Source organism: Pelodiscus sinensis, chromosome 1 (assembly GCF_052426305.1).
Source record: "Pelodiscus sinensis isolate ZL-2025 chromosome 1, ASM5242630v1, whole genome shotgun sequence".
NCBI lineage: Eukaryota > Metazoa > Chordata > Testudines > Trionychidae > Pelodiscus > Pelodiscus sinensis.
The window spans coordinates 145,815,077-145,837,432 of NC_143052.1; the positions used below are offsets into that span (position 1 = coordinate 145,815,077).

The 22,356-nt window shown below is 41.3% G+C and overlaps 1 protein-coding gene across 8 annotated transcripts in view; it reads left to right on the top strand.

The window, feature by feature from the left end:
- The window catches only part of SPAG17 (sperm associated antigen 17), a 214,958-nt gene that overhangs the window by 83,040 nt on the left and 109,562 nt on the right, over positions 1 to 22,356 (top strand). For 3 of the 8 annotated variants that reach the window (XM_075904827.2, XM_075904833.2, XM_075904849.2), the window contains exons 10-15: positions 6,808 to 6,926; positions 11,731 to 11,868; positions 11,952 to 12,065; positions 14,628 to 14,778; positions 15,706 to 15,936; positions 21,653 to 21,730. In XM_075904827.2, the coding sequence (XP_075760942.2) occupies positions 6,808 to 6,926; positions 11,731 to 11,868; positions 11,952 to 12,065; positions 14,628 to 14,778; positions 15,706 to 15,936; positions 21,653 to 21,730 (831 nt within the window). The remainder of the gene's footprint in view (positions 1 to 6,807; positions 6,927 to 11,730; positions 11,869 to 11,951; positions 12,066 to 14,627; positions 14,779 to 15,705; positions 15,937 to 21,652; positions 21,731 to 22,356) is intronic. The other 5 variants (XM_075904841.2, XM_075904861.2, XM_075904866.2 and 2 more) reach the window with 3 other exon arrangements.

The following is a 22,356-nucleotide window of genomic DNA, read 5'->3' on the forward strand; positions in this document are numbered from 1 at the left end:
CCAAGACCTTCTGGCAGATCTTGGTAATGAATCCACTGATGTGCAAATGTGCCAATAAAAAGTATTATGTTCCAGCCACAAATTCTGAATTTTTATTTTCACATCCTTCATCTAAATCCCTAGTTGAGAAACTCCATGCTAAATTAGCACCATATAAGAAGGACCAAAAATACTTTGACCTTTTTGGCTGTTAAAGGTATTCATTTGCAAACTTGCAGTTTAGGATTGCAGATTATGGTCTTATAGCAAGATATTGCTGTGCCATTTATTTTAAGTTCATCACCTCTACTGAGAACTTCCACCAAAACATCACAAGAAATTCCAGCCTGTTATTACTGAAGATCAGTGATTGAGTAGAACCTCATTGCAGGCCTTCTTAATGTTGCTGATATTGCAGCTCATTCTATTTCCACAGCAGTCATTTTCCATTGGGTATCCTAGCTCCAGCTCTCTGGTTTCCCCAGACCATTCCAAAGTATCTCCCTTTTGATGGACCAAAGCTCATAGCAGAATCACAGATGTATCACACCACTCTGCAGGATTCCAAGGCCATTTTTAGATTGTTGGAGTTTGTATTCTTGCAAGTAAACAAAAGTTTAGTGGATTCCAAATGATGCAGAGATCCCCCATCCAGTTTTCTGGATTTCAAAGATCTACCAAGAAGTCTAGAAAGAAAGAAACTCCAGAGAAGGAGGCCACTTACTTCAACTGCATCTACCATTCATTTATCCTCATCATCAAAATGTCATTTTTTATGTCATTTTTATATTGGTTGTAGGTCTAGAACAACTCCATATTATGAAGCTGTGACTGCTCCTCCCCTTAGGAGACTTTTTCTTCTATTTTCAATATGCTTTGGGAGCAGATTACATCAGGCAAATAAATATTGGAGGATATAAAATTGAGTTACTACATCTCTTTCATCTCCTTCCCACCACACCACTTCCCTTCCCCATTCTCATCAAGGACCCACATCAAGGGCTCTGAGTTCCTACAGAGAATTCTTTCCAAGATGATCTTGCCCAAACACTCAGGGTCTAACTGATGGCCATAAATCATCTCCTTTTTATGCATAGGAGCCATAGACCCAATTCCACCTCAACAAAGGGGAAAGGAATTTTATTCCAAATATTTTGTTGTCCCTAAAAAGAACAGGTGGTAAAGACTTAGAGTACCTCTACACAGCTGCACTATTTCGGGATAACAGCACACCCATTATTTCTAAATAGATTTGAAATAACGGGCATCTTATTCTGGCTTCCAGTAAACCTCATGTACGAGAAATAAGGAAGACACTGGAATAGTGCTCTACTTCAAAAAAGGTTATCTCAAAATGAGTTATGCAATTTGCATAGCTCAAATTGCATAGCTTAATTCGAGCTACGCACAACTGTGTAGACATACCCTGATTCTAAATCTATGAAGTTGTTCCAGAATTATAAATATTTAAATACAGGATGATGATTCTTGCAGCTATAATTCCTTTGTTCGTTTGGTGGGATTCATTCTCAGCCCTTGAGCTTTAGAGTATTTACTTTCATGTTACAATTCACTAGATTCACAAGAGGTTTTTTAGTACTTAGTTGGTCAGGATCATTTCCAGTATTGAGTGCCTCTTTCCACCTTTCCTCCACCCCAAAAGTATTCTCAAAGATGATGGCAGTGATTGCTCATTGTGTTTATCAAGTGTGGATAAAAGTTTTCCCATATCTCAATGACTAGCTACTCCAGGAGTGATTTCCAACAGAAACAGCAAAGTACTTGTTCCACATCTTCAGCATTAAGGAATGCCTATGTTCATTTCCTCCCATTAATCAGGGGCAAATCTGTCACAGTCATGTCCTGCATGTTCAACATCAGCCATTGAGGTTGAGGCAGGAAAGGAGAGATCCACTTCTCTTTTTGCCAAAGCAATAATGCTATGAAATTTTGTAAGGGTATAGAAAATTATATAATTATTTCAACCACGTCTCTTCCAGACATACAGCATGGCCAATGAGCTCAGCAGACAATTCTTCCAAGATTATGAATGGAATTTAGACTCTCAGATTCTTAATTATATGTTTCTGATTTGGGGGTTTTCAGAGGTAGACCTTTTTTCCACCATTGCCCACTGGTAGTGCAAACTATTCTGCTCAAGAGATGAGTTAAATGTTCCCTGTCTGGAGGATGTCTTCTTTATTTCGTGGATGAAGGGTCTTCTCCATGCATTTCATCCAACACCTTTGATCTTCAGAATGGCAAACAAGATAAAGCAAGACAAAGACAAAATCATGTTAGTTGTTCCAACATGCTCAGACCGATCTGATACCCTTACCTGATTCACTTTGTTGTCTGCCAATGAGTGTTCCATATGTTCTTCACTTGGTCTCTTAAAACTCTGATCAGACATTGTATCCCAGCCTGGGAATTCTTTATCTCTAAATCAGCTACTCAATAATATTTGAGAATAGAGTCTTCCTGTTCTGCAAGGGTACAGCAAATTATTAAACAGCAAGAAAATGTCTACACAAAGTACTTACCTTCAGAAATGGAAGAGATTTCAACACTGGTGTGTCTGCAACAATTTTTGTCTGTTAATTCTTCATCATTCCACCTCATAGCCAATTTATAATCAAAGCTCTACAATAGCTACCAACATAATGTACATAGCTCAGCATAGAAATGATACATATTGCAAATTGAAGGTACACTTGCACCTCTTCCCTTTCCTCTCATACATGAGAGGGTGCAAAATATAGATTTTATGTTAAAGTCACAACTCTGTTACACATCTCAAAGTAATTCACAAATCTCCCAAACATAACTCTTCTGCTTCCACCATTCAGTACGGCTGCACCTTACATCAGCCATGCTCTCTGAACCTTAGGTGCATGAAGACAGTAAATGTTTAGACTGTTCAGAGCCTCAAAATCTTTACATCTGGGGGACCACCATCATCAGGGCCAGCTCACAACATTTTGGCACCTGAGGTGGGGAGCTCAAATGATGCCCCCATGTCCCCTCGCTTGGGCCAAAACTTTGAAAGGTCTCAATTCTCTGGGTCCTAGTGGCACACACCCCACCACCACCACCAGTCTGGCACCTGAGGCAGCCGCCTCAGTTCGCCTCATGGTAAGGCCAGCCCTGACCATCATCATCTAATGCAATGCTTTTACTCTTGTACAAATAAGCAAGTGACCTGAGTCACTGCAGACAAAGGTGAAAAGCCCCGTCTGCCCTTGCCAGTCTGACCTGGGCAGAAATTTCTTCCTGACCTCAAATATGGCCATCAGTTAGACCCTGAGTGTTTGGGCAAGATCATCTTGGAAAGAATTCTCTGTAGGAACTCAGAGCCCTTCCCATCGAGTGCCCCATTTCCAGTTGCTGAAGATATTCCCTAATAGTGGTTGTGGGTGGTCCATAGGGCACTGTTGGCAACCTCCTCATACCATCTCCTCCATAAACTCATCAAGCTCTGTCATGAAACATGTTAGGTTCCCCACCAAAACTGCTCCCCTTGGAAGGCTGTTCCGGAAATTCACTCCTCTGATGGTTAGAAACCATCTAATTTCAAGCTTAAACTTGTTGATAGCCAGTTTATATACTTTTGTTCTTGAGCCAACATTGGCCCTTAATTCTTCTCCTTCCTGGTGTTTGTTCCTCTCTGATGTATTTATAGAAAACAATCTTATCTCCCCTCGGCCTTCATTGTGCAGGGCTAAACAAGCCAAGCTCCTTAACTCTCCTCTCTTGAGACATTCCTGTGATCATCCTAATATCCCTTCTCTGTATCTGTTCCAGTTTGAATTCATCTTTCTTAGACATTGGAAACCAGAATTGCACATGATATTCCAGATGTTGTTAGTCCCTACGGGAATGACCTTGCACTTTGCACTATTAAATTTCATCCCATTTCTATTACTCAAGCTTTCAAAGCTGTCCAGTTTTCTTTGTATGATATTCCCAGGCCTCCTAAATGTTGGCAGTACCTCCCAACTTTGTGTCATCCACATATTTTATTAGCAAACTCTCACTTTTAGTGCCATGGTCATTAATGAAAATATTAAGATTGGTCCCAAGATTGATCCTTGAGGAACTCGACTAATAATTTCCCTCCAGCCCAACACTTCATTTTTAAGCATAACTCCTTGTATTTCTCCTTTAACCAGTTTTTTACTCACTTTTTGATTCTCACATTAATCCCCATCTTCTCAAATTTAATAATTTCCCACGTGTAGCTGTCATAGTGAAATCCAGGTGGATTAGAGCTATTGCATTTCCTATGTTGAAAAAATCATTTGTCTTCTCAAAGAGAGAGATCAAATTGGTCTAACATGATCTATCTTTTGTAAAACCATGTTGCATTTTATCCCAAATACTATTTACCTCTTTGTTTTAATGTCTAAGACCTTTCAATCAGTTGGTCAAACTAATGGACATGTAGTTTCCCTGATGCCTTTTTTCCTCTTTCTTAAAATAGGTACTATATTTGCAATTCTCCAGTCATCGGTACCCCCTGAGTTTATGGATTTATTAAAAATACTTGCTGTTGGGATTGCAATTTCATGTGCCAGGTCCTTTAATATTCTTGAATGGAGATTATCCAAGTCCCCCTATTTGGTCCAATTATGCTGTTTGAGTTTGGCTTCCCCCTCAGATGAGGTAATTTCCATATCCTTGTTTCCATTAGCCACATTACCATTGCTCCCCAGCTGCTCATTATCCTTACTAAAAACTGAGGCCAAGTATTCATTTAGGTGTGGGGCTATATCTAGATTATCTTTAAACTCCACCCCATCTTCAGTGCTTAATGTTCCTGCCTGTTTATTCCTTGGTTTCTTTTCCTTTTATTATTGGTTTTAATTTCCTTTGCAGGGTCCAGTTCTGTTTTCCTTTTGGCAGTTCTCACTTTATCCCTACACTTTTTCACTTCCAAGAGATAGTTTTCTTTGGTGATTCTTCCCCTCCTCGATTCCTTGTAGACTGCTTCCTTCCCTTAATAACCTGTTTGAGATGTTTGTTCATTCCAGTTTGACTGCCAACATTTTCCTACTAATTTTTGCACTTGCTGGGGATGCTGGCTCCAGATAGTTAACTGTGCTCTGATATCCCAGATCACTACTTCAATGTCCTTTGTAGAAAAACTGCTGTACTCTGCTAATTATATGACATGCACAATTCTGCATTGAAATGATGTGTATTTAGGTCTGAAGATACACATGCAGCTCTTCCCTTTGCTTGCATATGTCAGAAGATGCAAAACATAGATTTCTTCATATCATTATCACAGTTGTGTTGCACACACCTCAAAGTAATCCACACTTGTCTTCATATCAACAAATATACCTTTACCAAGCAGGCTCAACTACTGCTCTGCCATTTAGCATAGATTCACCCAACACACTGACTGGCTTGTGAGCACATGTAAATAATTCCCATTCACTGCTTCCTACAGGAGGGAAACAAGGAGATGATGGGGTAGGGAACTGTTTCCCCCCTTTTTGCTTTTTAATGGTGTTAAATAGAATCCTGTGGGTGAAAAGGAATGTACATTTCAGCAATGGAGAGATTGGCAGAGACTAGAAGATATGTGTTAATGGGGTATATTGGGGCACTGCTGAAAGGAAACACAATTAAAATTGCACAGGCAACCAAACTGAGCATTTCCTTGTTGTCAGAAGTTTGTTTTGCTCAACTCAATATTCTGCACAGGAGTTACATACCATCAAGCCATAGCTTTGTATTTATATGTTTTTTTGCTATTGATTATACATTATGGTACAATCTTATTTACATGGTCTCAAACTATTTTTTCTACAGGATCCCTGGATTATTTAGTGCAAAATGGAGGGTATCGCTAAATAAGCAGCTGCTGAATATTTTGTGTTATTCCCAGTCTGTGATCCCAAGCTTTATTTACTGCACAGTATTCAAACCCCTCCTCTGAATACAGGACAATGTAGCACTTTAAAGTCTAACAAGATGGTTTATTAGATGATGAGCTTTCGTGGGCCAGACCCACTTCCTCAGATCAAATAGTGGAAGAAAGTAGTCACAACCATATATACCAAAGGATACAATTAAAAAAATGAACAAATATGAAAATTTGTCCTGCATTTTGCTTCAACTACCCCAGACTAACACGGCTACATTTCTATCACTATTCCTCTGAATACAAAATCTTTAATTTTCTCATGGGATTTTTTTATGGTGCTGTAGTTTTTGTTTCACAAACATTAATTTGTTTTCAAAATACTGTGTGAAGCGAGGAGGTGGTATTATCGCCACTTTGTAGATGTGACTCCCCTTCATGGATACAGAAGGCAGCTTGTAGAATTTTCTTTCACTGTATGTACTTGTAAATTAATTTCAATACTGCTTCTTGAGTGAGTTTGTATAAATTACTACTGATTTATGTTTACTTTGCATTTTTAAAATAAGCTTAGAGACACATGGCTGCATTTTGTATCCATTAATATGTGATATGTTACTGTGGAACCATAACTTAATATCCTACATTTGGCATATAATAATCCTTCTTTTAAAACTATACTACTTGTATTTACTAACAATAAATAAGATATAGAAAGGAGATATATCAAGAATGGAAGTTCACCATTGTGCAGACTAAGCTGTTAAGGCTTTTAGAATTACGTTCTTTCCTTGTATTTTCTTACAACACTGCCACAGGCCTAACTTAAGAACATAATAGGAGAGATTCCAGAGAATCAGGAAAGTCTTACTAACCATTTCTACCAAAGTCCAAGGAAAATTAACAGATCCAGCTGGATGGTCTCAATGTGTCATTTCTCCTTTCTACAATAGAGGAAGAAGCTACTTTTCTGCCTCCTTTTGTGGACATGAGATATTACAATGACTTGCTAAGTCAGATTCCTGAAGAATTCATTTCTGTTCCTTTGATAATGAACTGCATGTTGGAACAGGTGAGTGTATTTTCATATTTAATTCACAGCCATTATTCATGCTAAACACTGTGATAGTGAATTGATCAGTGAAAGACAAACAATCAGGTTCATCCCAAAATAAGTTGCACTGCCCAAGGAGAAGCAGTAGAAAGGAACTGTGACTCCGAGAGGTTGCATATAATACAAGCATATAATACAACTTCAAAATGAAAATGATCACTAAGACTATATCAACTTTTCTTAGTGTGGGACATGAGATCCTCCATAAGAATGGCCATACTGAGTCAGACCAAAGGTTCATCTAGTCCAGTACCTGTCTTCCAATAGTGGCCAGTGCCAACAAGAAATTACTACTGTGAGCCCAGCAAAGGAATCATTTCACATTGCACCTGGGACTCAGAAATTGTTTGTAGCACTTTAGCTTTTAGGGAATGTTTCCAGACAGTCTACAGTAGATGTTCAGTCTGCAGCTTTGAGGACAGCACTCAGACCTGCCCATCACTGACTTATTGATAGTCCATCCAGTGAAGAGATTGCAAATTTTGTCCTGTTTTCACAGCAACAAAGAAGATTTACTGCCCTCTTTGCTGCAGGACTTTAGATCTAGTGGATAAAACAAACATTAAATTTCTGGTTCAATTAGGTTTTAATTTAGCTGCACATGTACTAAATTTTTGGACTAGGTTTCCAGACTGATGCACTTCGTTGTTGGTTGGTCTCCCTCTTCTCCTTGAGGCACAAATAGTCATAGATTTTTAAGGCCTGAAAGTGTGTTTATGGACATTTCATTTCACCTCCTGCATGTAATGCTGACCATAGAATTTCACCCAATAATTCCTACTTCATGCCCTTAATTTTTCTGTAATGTATGTGACCAGGTCAGGTCAAAAGGTTACAAAAAAGTAGTGGAGGGGTGGTATATTAACCGCAGACTGAGGAGATCCCTGTTCTAGTCTTCCGAGTCCCAGTACCTGAACCCTCAGGGAAGCCCTGGTGAGAGAAGAGGGGAGCAGAAGACCTACCGGAGGCTAGGAACTCAAAATAATGAGAGTGAAGGAGTTCAGGAGGTCAAACACCTCAAGCTGAGAGACCAGGGAATTCCTAGAGTTTCCTACAGATGCTACATTTGTGGAGAATGAGGGCACATAGCCACACAGGGTCCCAATATAGTGGAGCCAATGCAATGCAATATAGGATACTGAGAGAATGCATGCTCTCTGATACATCCTATGGGGGTCACACTAACCCCACACCAATACAGTAGGCCAGTATGTTTAAATGGAGTAGAAAACACAGCACTGATAGACTCAGGTAGTGCCTTCATGCTCATCTCAGGGAAGCTGGTGATGCGTAGTCAGTTGCTCCAGGCAAAACGTACGGGGTTACGTGTGTCCATGGGGTAGTTTGTTATTACCCCACCGTGCCAGTACAGATTGAAATCCAGGGGAACATTACTGGGATGATGGCAGGTATAGTCTGTCAACTCCCCTACCCGGTGCTCATAGGAAGGAATTTCCCAGAGTCTGAAACTTTACTCCCAGCAAGGGAATTGGAAAAAAAGGGAGAACCTGAAGTAAGGAAAGTGGCTACAATAGATTGTCAACTTCCAATATGTGTTTAAATATCCCCTAATTTGTTCTCCACCTCTAAAAGGATTTAAAAAAAAAAAGAGGGCTGCTAAGGTGTTGGGAACACAAATTTTGGCCCAAAACCAGAAGGCTGCTCTCATAGGCAGACCAGCCCAGGTGGCAAGAGAGGAGACTTCCCTGGAGAAGGAAGTGTCAGAGCTTGACCTGCATCCTAATACCTCAGAACAGACAGAGGCAGCGGAGACTGGTTCCCCAGAATTTGGCCAGATTAGCCCAGGAAGGGAAAATTTTGGACAAGATCAAGCTGAAGGCCCTAGATATGACAACATTAGGAAAGAGGTGACAGAAATAAATGAGCCCAGATGGAAGGGAAAAACCAGGGATCTAGATCTTACTTAATCATAAAGAAGGATCCCCTATACTTTCATCTGAAGAAGTGGGTTGTGCCCACGAATGCTCATGATACTATCTGTGTTTGTTACTCTAAAGTGCTGTAGGACCATTCTTTGTTTTTTAACTTTTTTCTCCTATACCAGGCTACCTCAATACAGGGGGAGGAGGTACAGCAGCTCCTACTACCTCAGAAGCATCAGAAACCTGTATTGAGTCTCACCCACAGTCATCTGTTTGGGGGGCATCTAGGATTAGAAAAAAATATTGCACGGGTCCTACAGAGATTCTTTTGGCCAGGAGTGCATAAGAATGTATGCTGGTATTGTGCATCATGTCTTAGGTGTCAACTACACAGTCCTCAGCCCCACAGGAGGGCACTGTTAGTACTCCTCCCCATCACAGAAGTCCCATTCGAGCATATAGCCATGAACCTAGTAGGACCTCTAAAGAAGATGACCTGGGGTCACCAGTATACCCTTGACATCATAGACTATGTGATGTGGTATCCCAAAGACATACCCCTATGGAACACATCCTCAAAAATAATAGCAAAAGTATTATTGAAGATTATTGGAGCATTATTGGACTGCTGAAGGAAATATTGATGGACCAAGGAACCCTGCTCATGTCAAAATTGATGAAGGACCTCTACACCCTACTCCCATATCCATACCCTGAGGACCTCTATCAACCCCAGACAGATGGACTCCTCAAAAAGTTCATTCAATCCCTCAAATCTGTGATATGGAAAAATAGTAAGTTGAAATGGGGAAGGACCGGGACACCCTGCTACCTTACCTTATGTTCACCATCTGGAAAGTACCTCAGGCCTCTACTGGATTCTGATCTTTCAAACTATTATATGGATGCCACCCCTGTGGCATACTGGATATTGCTAGAGAGATCTGGGAGGAGTAACCCAATGTAGAAAAGAATATAATCAAACATGTCTTACAGATGAGGGAACAGATAGCCCGAGTTACCCCAATTGTACGAGAACATCTGGAAGAGGCACAGGAAGCCCAGCAAACTCATTACAACCATCAGGCAAAAGTTTGATGGTTCCAGCCAGGGGATCTGGTGCTGGTGCCCATAGTGGAGAGCAAGCTTTTCACCCAATGAGGTGGTTGAAGCTGTGGGGGAAGTAAATTATAAGATGAGACAACCAGGATGTCAGAAAGAGGAAAAGGTATACCATGTGAATCTCTTAAAACCTTGGCTGTTCAAAGAGACATGTGTAGTCACACAAGAGGTCCCAAACCAGGAAAATACTTCCCATGAGCAAATCAAAATATCCCCTAACCTAACACCACACCAAAAGAAGGAAGTAATCAAGATGATCAGCCAATACTAGGACATGTTTTCAACTAAGCCAAGCCAAATGACTGAGGTTTATCACAGTATTACCACAAACCCTGGAGTCAAGGTTAGACCCCGATCCCAGCTGCAAAAGGGGAAGAAATTAAGGCTGAAGTAAAGAGGATGATGGAATTGGGAGTCATTGAGGAATCCCACAGCGAATGATTTAGTCCAATTGTTTTGGTGCCAAAGCCCAATGGTACCACTCAGTTCTGCAATGAATTTTGGCAGTTGAATGAAATATCCAAGTTCGGTGCATACCCTATACCCCACATCGGTGAATTAGTTGACCACCTAGATTTACCAAAGGGGTATTAGCAGATCCGCTTGGCCAAGGAAGCAAAAGAAAAAACTGCATTTTCTACACCTGAGGGCCTATTCCAATATACTGTTCTCCCTTTAGGACTACATGTGGCACCTGCCACCTTCCAACATCTGATGGACGAACTCTGATGCCCCCATACCAGTTACACAGTGGCATACCTAAACAATGTTATAATTCAGACCTCCAGTTGGGAGACTTATCTAGAGAGAATGGATATCTTAAGACAGGCCACTCTTATGATTAACCCAGTCAAGTGCACTATACCTCAGCTATGCCATAGGAAGAGGTGTAGTACAACCCCAAGTGAATAAGCTGGAGACCATCCAGAATTGGTCCCAACCAAATGGGGAAAAAAACAAGTCCAAGAATTCCTGAATGTGGTGGGGTATTACAGACAATTCATCTTGCATTTTGCTATCAGAAAAAGTCCCCTGATGGACCTGATAAAGGCCTGGGCTCCTGACATAGTGAAGTGGACTGATGCAGCAGAGAAAGCATTCTTGGATCTATGTACAGCTCACTGCAGTAATCCTGTACTCATAGCTCCTGACTGTAACAAAGAATTCGTCCTTTAGACAGATGCATCCAAAGTAGCTTTGGGTGCTGTCTTGTTACAGATGGTTGGAGATGATGAGCACCAAGACCTCTACTTTAGTAGAAAATGCCTACCGAGAGAGCAGAAATATGCAGTGGTTGAAAGAGAATGCTTTCCCATCAAGTGGGCTATGGAAACACTTGTCACCTGGAAGAGTTTCTACCTTAGATGGTGACAGAGATCTGAGTTCTGCCCCCAGTCTACAGAATAAAAAACCCGTACTACTTAGGAAATTAAACTTTTGCTTAAGCATACTTAATATTCCTGATTTCTAATCATTAATTCATTTGCATATTAGCCTAGAAAATTGTCCACAGTGAAGACAATTAGGAAAGGTTCAACTTGTGATTTGCAGCCATTTTTAAAATTATCCATGTGCATTAAAACTCTTAACATGTTTTTCATTCAGAAATGTTTGGGAATTCCAGTGGGAAACAAGTCTTTTTGAGAAAACTATGTTCATGTGAATACAGAAATTCAATGGAATCTAAGTTAAGGCTGCATCAAAATCTAACTCCAAACCAATGCTATAGTGACACTTACTATGTTTCTGCTTGGTAGGTCATTGCAGGTGAAGAAAGTCTTACACCACCAAGTCTGGTGGTCCCAGAACCACGAGCAGATGGGCTGGATCATAGCCTTGCTAACCATATAGTCTCTATCCTTCCCTCTCTTGCCCTCTCTGAGAGTGAAAAAAAGGTTTGTATTTACCTTCAGACTTCCTTGATAGCTAAATAAATCTCTGTTTTAATTTTTAATGCATGTGCTTTTTTCTTTAACAGAATCTCTACAACTCCTTTTTTCTTAATGACAATGAAGAAAATACTGTGGTCCCTGAATGGCCTCTTCTATTAAACTACCATGATACTTTGTCTCAGAAGCTACACCTGCTAAAGGTATAATACTTTGTCTTATATCAACAGTCTTAAAGTCTACAATGAGGGCATTAACTTAAAATTCTTTTTAGGTGTAGAGTAGGAGAACCCATACTTTTCCCGACTGATGGCCACATTTAATGATTTGCCTGAAATCCAAAGGCTGTGCTTATTTTGCTTAAAATGGAGCAGATTGCAGACACCCATGGAGATTATAGATCCCAACATGCAATGTACCACATTAATCTGAGTGGCCTGGCCAACCTGCTTATGTGAACACTTAGCTTTTTTGACTGCATCTCAATATACATGATGGTTTGGGATACAGACCGTCCTCGCTATAAGTCCAAGATACATTCCAAAAAACTTGGACTTATAGCAAAACAACTTAGAGTGGGGAATTTTTTTCCTGAGGCTGACTTCCATTTAAGTAAATTGGGGGGGGGGGGGGAGTGTTTTGCACGATTTATAGCGGGGAATGGAAGAACTTATAATGCATCAGTTCCTACAGTCGTCAACAACTTTAGTGTGGAACGGATGTATACCGGGGTGACTTAAAGTGGGGACACTCTGTACATTGTAGAACTCTTTTGGCTTTGCTTTGGACCACCACTGAGCGAGGGGGTTATTCTAAAGAAACTAGAGTTTCTGTAGACACAGAGGCTATGTCTAGACTGGATCCCTCTCTAGGCAGAGGGATGTAAATGAAGCACTTCGAAAGTGCAAATGAAGCCGGGATTTATATATCCCGCACTTCATTTGCATAATCACGTAATGACACTCTTTCGAAAAAGCACTCTTTTGAAATTGAAACCGCAGACTAGACGCGGTTCTTTCGAAAATGGGGTGCCTTTTTGAAAGATCCTGTAAACCTCATTTACAGGATCTTTCGAAAAAGCGCCCCATTTTCTTAAAGAACCGCATCTAGACTGCGGTTTCAATTTCGAAAGAGCGCTTTTTCGAAAGAGTGCCATTATGTGATTATGCAAATGAAGCATGGGATATTTAAATCCCGGCTTAATTTGCACTTTCGAAGTGCTTCATTTACATCCCTCTGCCGACAGAAGGATCTAGTCTAGATACACCTAGAGATCTGAAATGAAGAGTGTGGTGTGGCAGCTAGAATGGAATAGATTAGAGTATATTTGACACAGAAGAGGGGCAGCACATGAAAAAGCTGAGCTGTTCATGGGAGAAGAACACCAGAATGCATTAAGGTGACCTAAATGGGCATCATCTAGTCAGGGAAGTAAGATTTATTTAGACATGATGTAGGCAGAAGGTAGAGTAAGCTAGAGTAAAAAGTTTGATGGAAATGAAACTTGTAAAGCAACAAAGGGCTTCAAGCAGAAGGATGATACGAATGAGTGAGGGATGAGGAAGATGCTTTTAGCAGAAGCATGTTGGATGTATTTTTGGGCAGCCTTCTAGATTTAGGGAGACTAAAGAGGAAGGGGTTGAAGCAGTAAATGTAGGAGTTGACTAAACCTCCAAAAATGTAGGTAGAAGAGATGGAAAGAGGAAGGAATGAGTTTGGGAGACAGGATACAGGAAAAATGTATTAAAAGTAACACAGAAGACAGAAACTGTAATGGTAAAAATAAGATAAAGTAAAACTGAATGAAGCAGAGAAACATCAAACCAGTACAGTTCTTTAAATCCATTGTATTTCTGCTTTCAAAGACCATCAATGAGTTGTATGATTTCTTGATTATAATGACTGTAAAGAGTAGTATAGACCAACTAAGAATATGTGGAAAGGAGAGGCTAATACAAAAGCACCCTTTATGGTCTGACAAACTAAATATTTTCTATATTCCAAGAAAAATTTCAGATTCTGGCTAAGTGGCAAAAAAATTTTGATCATTAGTAAATATCCATTTATTGTGACTTTTTCGATTATTCTATTTTCCTTTTGGGATAACCGATTTCATCTTCTGCATAAAGATACTGATTCAGTAAAACACTTTGGCTGTGTCTAGACTGCATCCCTTTTCCGTTAAAAGGATGCAAATTAGACACATCGCAATTGCAAATGAAGCGGGGATTTAAATCCCCCTCGCTTCATTTGCATAAACATGGCTGCCGCTTTTTTCCGGCTTGGAGCTTTGCCGGAAAAAAGCGCCAGTCTAGATGGGGATCTTTCGGAAAATAAAGCCTTTTCTGAAAGATCCCTTATTCCTTATTTTAAGAGGAATAAGGGATCTTTCGGAAAAGGCTTTATTTTCCGAAAGATCCGCGTCTAGACTGGCGCTTTTTTCCGGCAAAGCTCCAAGCCGGAAAAAAGCGGCAGCCATGTTTATGCAAATGAAGCGGGAGGGATTTAAATCCCCGCTTAATTTGCAATTGTGATGTGTCTAATTTGCATCCCTTTTACGGAAAAGGGATGCAGTCTAGACACAGCCTTTAAGCTTATGCTCAATTTTAAGCATATTCTTAAATCCTATTGACTTCAAAATAAAGTAAAACATAGTGTATGTGTGGAAGCTTTAGAGGGCAGAGTTGTTAACCTTAATCATTTAAATGAAAAATCAGTGTTGTGAAAGTTTATTTTACTTTTGTTCCTATTGCTCTTTGCTTCAGGTCCAAGGGGTCTTAAATCCAGAAAAGATTGAACATGATATGATGGACAAACTACCATTGGTGGAACTTCTTCAATTCCCCCTTCCTCCACCTTGGAGCAACTCTAAACGCTTGGCCAGAGTGCATGAACTCATGCATTATTGCACCAGTGGTAATTTTTAAAATTAATAATGTTTAATTCTTTATTGACACATTCCTATGAGACCATTAGAACCCACTTTTTTGGAGCCACTGTCTCATTTTATCCAACTAAAATCACTGTACCAGCCAGTATCTACCAACTTTCATATGCTTTGTGCATCCTAACCTACCATGGAGTTTGGCCTGAGACTGAACCTCAGTTCCATGGTTATGAGCAGACAAGGTTACACTGCTAGTTAGAAACTGTGATTGACAACTGGACATTAGCAGCATGTCAGAAATCACCCAAGTACATGAACTATGTATTAAGTTGAGACAACAATATCAGTAACACAGATTAATAGTTCTGGTTCTAGTGCATAGAACAATTATTGAGAACCGCTGAGATATATAATGCTCTTCTTTACAAAGAACTTTTTGATTGAGAAGGAGGTTTGTCTAGAACTGGTAGGATTACTTGGGAGAAAAACATGGTTTGCTCTTTGTGTACTCTTTGAGCTGCCCATGTTAACAGTAATGTAATATCTATGATACTAATATTTTCTGTTGTCAGGATAAGTTTACTTCTCTAAGAATTGTCTCTGCAGTTCCTTATTCTTATAACATGTGTACCTATTTGGTACACACTGTGAAACAATTAGAAAGGTTGCCGAGACTCCCTTTAGTGAGCCTGAATGTTCAGTGTCAAGATACAGTAAGTAATAAACATCCAAGCCCCTTCAATTCCTTTTCTGCCATCATAAGGCACAGGTCTAATAATATCTCTGACCATCATCAGATTAATCCATTAATCATTACTGAAATTACCATCACCATTAGCTCACTTGTTGGCAGCCTTAATAGCAATACTAAGGAAAATATACTCTTGACAGTCCTCTGTTTACCTTTCACTGAATTATAAAGACAATGTCTGTGGGTGGTTTTAATTCTCTTCCAGAATACTTGAGTTGGGCTGAAGTAGAAAGAGCCTTTAAAGTGTTTACTTTTGAAAGCCTGAGACTGACTGGTTTGGATGACTCTGGCTTACTGGAGGGCTCAGGGTTGATGCTTGGAGGTGATTATGAAGTATCTTATATCCCCTGGGATAATCCAGCCAGGTTTGCAAGACATCTGAGACGACTATCAACTGTGGAAAACCTGTTTGATGAGAAAACTCCCAATGGCTCAGGTAACATCACCTTTATCAGCGTTGTTCTAAGAAATTTAAATATGCTGTTCATTAGACTCTTTTTCTTTTACATTAATTCAGAAGTATTTGTTGTTCCTGGGATGTGATGATTTTCCTGTTTTAGGAACCATTCAGTGAATGAATATCCAAGTAGAAATACTAGATAATGACATAAACTGGGCATTTTGCATGACATAATTAAATAGTTTATTTAAATAAGTCTTTAAAAGCAGTATCTATGTAAAAGAGTGTTGCATAGCAGGTATCAGAAAATTATTTCAGAGATTTTTATATAAAAGTATATTTTAAAGACATAAAACATTGAAATTATACCATTAAACAGTTGTTTTACACGATACGTATGCAACACTACGTAATGCAGGAGTTGGTAACTGTTTCAAAGTTTCTCTTTTCTTAGATGTTTCAGAAATGCTATTTATATGGTATATAAAATACTGTCTTATCTTGTCATGAAACTGAAATAGTAATTTTAAAAACTTTGATAATAGTAATAGGTGTGTGTAAAAGATTATAAGCAATACTACAAAAAGAAGATCATTTAATACTTGAAACTGAATATGGACAGATTACATTTTCGATACAATAATCTCTCAACAATTTCTGTCAATGGGCCAAATCTTAATCTCACTGAAATATGTTTATACCAACAACCAATGCAGATGAGTTTATATCCTAATTCTACTGATGTCAGTGGGAGTTTTCCCATTGATGTCAGTGGGATTAGGATTTAACTTGGTCTGCATTAGTTGCTGATGTAAGCGTTTTAAGAACATCTGTATTGAACTCAGTCAGGAAAGGCACCCAAGGATATCAATATCTGTAAGTCTGGTATCATTCTACTTCTACTGTTCAACTGGATTAATGAACTCTGGCCCTGATTCAGCAAGGTACTTAAGCATTTGCCTAACTTTAGTATTCAAGTCGTCCCAGTAGAGGTAATGTACATGCATAAATACCTTCCTACATCAAGCTCTCAAAGTTTAATGCCCGTTCAGTCTTAGCAACTGTAATAGTGACCAGAGAGTGAAAGCCAAAGTCAGAGGTGAAGTGTAAAGTATTGTAAATTAGATCACTGAGGTTATGTCTAGACTTGCAGGAAGATTGATGCTATGGCTGTTGATCTACATGCATTCGATTTAGTGGGTTTAGTAAAGATCCACTAAATCAAATGCTGAGGACATCCCTGTTGGTGCCATCTCCCTCTTAAACTCCCTTTTCTTCAGCCCCCTGTTCTCTTCACTCCCCCTGGTCACTCTGCCTCTGGCTTTTAAAGCCTGGTCTCCTAAGTCAATCCTATCCCCTTGTTAACCACACAGGGAGAGGGTGATCACAAAGCAGAGTGACGCTGATCAAGAGAACAAAGGATCAAACACTTACATTCACCAATGGTCAGACAACAATCAGACCAGAAACAGAGCCTGCTCTCAAGCTGTGGACAGTACTTCAGCCACCAAACAGCTTTGAATGCTTGGTCGAGGGCCTGGAAAAACCCCTAAAAGTTTCAATGCCATTCATGATTTGAAAGGATCTTTCAAAACAGCCTCCGCCCATATTACTGCTTATGGGCCACTATCACCTCCAACAAGTGGGTGCTTCACATCACCCTATCTGGCTACACTATCCCTTTCAGACCACCTGCCAAATCTCCCTTCCCTCCCTCTTCAGGGACCCTTCCCACAAGACACAACTTGGACAGGGAAAAGGGTTTTTGGTATTTTCTAACCAAAAAGAAACCAAGAGGTTGGAGACCCATTCTTGATTTGCACAGACTAAACAAATATGTAAAGAAGTAGCATTTCTGCATGGTCACACTCTCCACCATCATCCCAGCGTTGCAACAAGGGGACTGGTTTTCAGCCCCCGACCTTCAGGATGCTTATTTTTGCATCCTATCCATCCCATCCACAGGAGGTTCCTGAGATTCACACTATGCTCAGATCATTACCAATACCGGGTCTTACCTTTTGGCATCTAGAGTTGTTTCCAAGGTATTGGCTGCAGTCACAACCCAGCTGCACACCATGGGAATAATTATATTCCCATACCGCAATGACTGCCTGCTCAAAGCCACATTGTATACCGAAGCAACATGCTCGTCCACAGTACCAATAGAGTGCTTTTAAAAACTTGGCCTCCAGATAAACTGGGAGAAATCATTGATCTGCCCCACCCAAATCATACAGTTTATTGGTGCCCATCTAGACTCCATGACAGCACGTGCTTATCTTTCTCAAGACAGGTTCTTCATTATCCAAACTCTAGCCAACACACTTTACTGTTCCCCATGCTTTATGGCCATAGAGTGCTTATAGCTACTTAGGCACATGACAGCAACCATTTCAGTAGTATCTCATGCCTGAATCCATATGCCCGGCCTACAAATATGGTTTTCTAAAGTGTTCAACCACTCAGGCATTCCATGACCCTTTTGCACACCATGATTCACTGAGTCATATCTCTTCTATGTGAACCAAGCAATCCAATCTGTGCATGGATGTCCCTTCTGTATCTCAGGCCCCCTCATGCATGCTTACCACGGATGTGCCATGAACCAGATGGGGAGTTCATATGTGAAACACACCATTGAAGGTCTATGGTCACCTCAAGAGCTCTCCGTACACATAAATTTACTAGATCTCTGAGCAATGCTCAATGCGTGTCAACATTTTCTACTCATAATAGCCAACTATAAGTGGGTTGCCCTCAGGGAGGGCTGGCTCCCCCTTGTGGTCAGTGAGCAGCCACTCCAACCCACTACATTTTCCGCTGTCAATTGGGGAATTAGCAGAGGCTGCGAGTCTGCATGTAGGTCCTCCCGCCAGGCGAGCGGAAACCTAGAGTCTAGAGCCTGGCTGCAGTCTAGGGTGAGTAGTAAGTAGACAGTTCAATGCCCGGCCTCAGCTCAAGGTGGTCAACAAATAAGCAGTTCAGACACCTGACCTCAGTTCGAACGGGCTGTAAAATAAACAGTTCAAGGGCCCGGCCTCAGTTCGGAGTGGGCAGCAAAAATAAACAGTTTGGAGCAGGCAAACAAATAGCAGTTCTAGTCAAGCCCTTGCTCAGGTCATGGCATCAGTTAAACAAACAGCAAAGACATCAAAGCCAAACCCTGATTCAGGACCTGGCAGCAGGCAAACAAACCGCAGTTTAAAGCCGAGCCCTTTCTCAGGGCATGGCAACAGGCTTAAATAGCAGTCTAAAGTCAGGCCCTTGTTCAGGGCTTGGCAGCAGTGAGTGTTGGCTGCAATTCAGGCACAGCCAACGGGGGGGAGGGGGGTCTGCTATCCGAGAATGGAGTGGCAGGGGGGATGCAGGCCCACCCACACCACTGTGTCCCAGCCCCGGGCCCTAGTAGCAGCAGAGCAGTCTGCTACTGGGTCAGCGGGGATCCGCTCCGCAGTGCTGCCCAAGCTCTGTCTCAGCTAACCAATAGTCAGCTTTCCCTGGGCTACTTTCAAACTCCCCTGAGGCTGTACCTGGGTTCTGGGCAGGCCCTCAGGGCTCCAGAGCATTAGCAGCTCTGGCCAGGTGGAGAGTCTGTCTGGGTCATCTGGGAGCCGCAGGCCCGGCGGCCAGGGCCAGTGCTCGGCCTCCGCGGTGTCTTGCTCCTCCAGCGAGCGCAGAGTGGAGGCTTCTGGCTCCTTCTGCCGCTGGAGGCTTGGCCTGCTTGGCAGGCCTTTTATCTCCCTGGCCCCTCGTCCTGATTGATTGGTCAGGTGCTTCGTTAGGGCCAGTTGTTGCCCACCAAGGCTCAGGAAAGGGTGGTTCCCCCTCATGGTCAGTGGACAACCACTCCGACCCACTACACCAACAAACACATACAGATTCTTACAGACAACATTGCCTGTGCTTTTTTATATAAACAAACGAGGAGCCAGATCTCAATCCCTCTGTACCAAGGCCATAAAGCTGTGGAATTTCTGCATCAACCACAGAATTAATCTTTCAGCCACAAGTATACTAGGAGTTAACAAAATAATGGCAGATGAACTCTGCAGGCATTTTCCCTAATACCATGAGTGGGTGCTCAACAACACAGTTCTGCATCTTCTCTTCTGCAGATGGGGTCAACCCACAATTGATCTGTCTGAGACACTCCACAACACCAAATGCAAGTGATTCTGCACCAGAGCAGGCATCAGTCAGACATCATGCAGGAATGCCTTCCTCATACCATGGAAGGACAAACTTTGTTATGCCTTTCCCCCAATACTACTACTCACCAAAGTGATCCAGAAGATTAGGATGGATGAAGTCATGCTCATACTGATAGCTCTTGCTTGGCTGAGACAACTATAGTACCCCTTCCTGCTCAGGATGTCAGTCCAAACTCCAATCATGCTCCCTTTCCAATATGACCTCCAGTATGACAGCCTAGCTCCTCCATGACTCTCACTGGCCGAATTAAAATTATCTGGACAAGTACAAAAAGTCTTCATCCACAGCCACAAGCCTTCCACCAGCTCATCATATATTACAAGTGGAAATGCTTCTTGACATGGTGTGCCTTCAAGGGCATGACCCACTATCCGTACCATTATCGTTTATATTGGGCTACCTCCTCATCCTTAGACAATCCTCACTCTCAATTAGTTCCATCCAAGTACACCTAGCAGCAATTACTGCTTTCCACCACAAAATAGATGGAAGGTCTGTCTTTGTGCATCCAACAACATAACACTTCCTAAAAGGTCTGCATGTCTTGTATCCAGATGTGATACATCCTACTCTATGGGATCTTAGTTTAGCGCTGCAGGCCCTAACCAGGCCACCTTTTGAGCCCCTTGCCTCTTACTCCTTAATGCACCGATCGATGAAGGTCTCCTTTCTGGTCTCCATTGCATCCACCTACCGTGTTGGGGATATAGCGGCTCTAAGGCCAATCCCCACCTTCACAGTATTCCAGAAGGATAAAGTAATTCTCCGTACCCACCCAAAATACCTAAAATTGTTTCTTCCTTTCACATAAACAAACCGTAGAACCTACCTATAGTCTTCCTAAAGTCACATGCCAATGCTTTCAAAGCTTTCATGCTCACACTAAACGTTAGATGAGCTATGGTGTTTTACCTTGACCTTCAGAAAAAACTCCTTATCTCTTTGTGGCAATTGCTGAACATATAAAGGGAGAAGCCATATCAAAACAAAGGTTATTCAAATGGATCACGGAATGTATCAGACTGTGTTACACTTGCAATGATCTTCAACCTCCGTTGTGCTTGACAGCACATTCCACCAGAGCAGTTCCTATGTCCACAGTATACCTTCAGAAATGTACTGCTCGCAGGCATTTGCAGAGATATCATCTGGGCATCACAACTCACCTTTGCTAACCATTATGCACTTTCCTATGGTGACACTTCCATGGGTGCCTTGATACTGTCATTGGCTTTCCGCATATTCTGAAGCCCTGACCACCAGGTAGTGAAACTGCTCATTAGTTACCAGACATGGAGCATCCACAGGGACCTGTCTCAAAGAAGAAACGAAGTTATTCAACTCTTGCAGTTACTGGAGTTCTTTGTGATGCATGTACCTGTGGATGCTCCATTCTGCTTTGGACTTAGGGAGCCTCTAAGATAGAGAAGGAACTGGAGGGCTTGGGCCATGCATGCAGGATTCTGATTGGCATGGTGCATACCAACGGCACAGTGCATGTGTGGATCACTAGGGACTGCTTCAAAATTCAATCCAGGTGCCAGGACAGCACCAAGACCAAACATGGAGCATCCATTGAGACACTCATTTCGAAGAACTCCAGTTACTGCCCAAAGTGAGTAATCTTCATTTCCTCTTCCTGCATCAGTTACATCTGCTTAGACTCAATGACACTCAGATAGACTTAGCAGAGCAAATTCAGAGATGATGTGTTAGAAGAGCATATGTTAGATATTTATTAGTGGATAGTAATAGAAATGTAGCCGTGTTAGTCTGGTGTAGCTGAAGCAAAATGCAGGACTATGTAGCACTTTAAAGTGCTACATAGTCCTGCATTTTATTAGTGGATGTGAGACTACAAGACTCTGAGGTTGTGTCTACGCTGCACCTGTAACTTGAAATAAACTACATGGTTCAAGCTACGCGAATTGCGTGGCTTATTTTGAGCCAATTTCAAAATAGCTGATTGTGCCTACACAGCGCCAAATTTTTAAATAACCCACTATTCCAAAACATCCCTTACTCCTCGTGGAATGAGGTTTACAGGGACATTGGAATAGCGAGCCCATTATATTTTAAAATAATGGGCTTGCTGTGAAGATGCGGGACAGCTATTTCGGGTATCCTGAAATAGTGCTGCTATGTAGACGTAGCCTGAGAGATTAAGTTGGTGCAACATATATATTGGAAGAGGGAAGAAGATGGAAGTAATGCCAATTTAAATTCCCACTAGTTTCACTT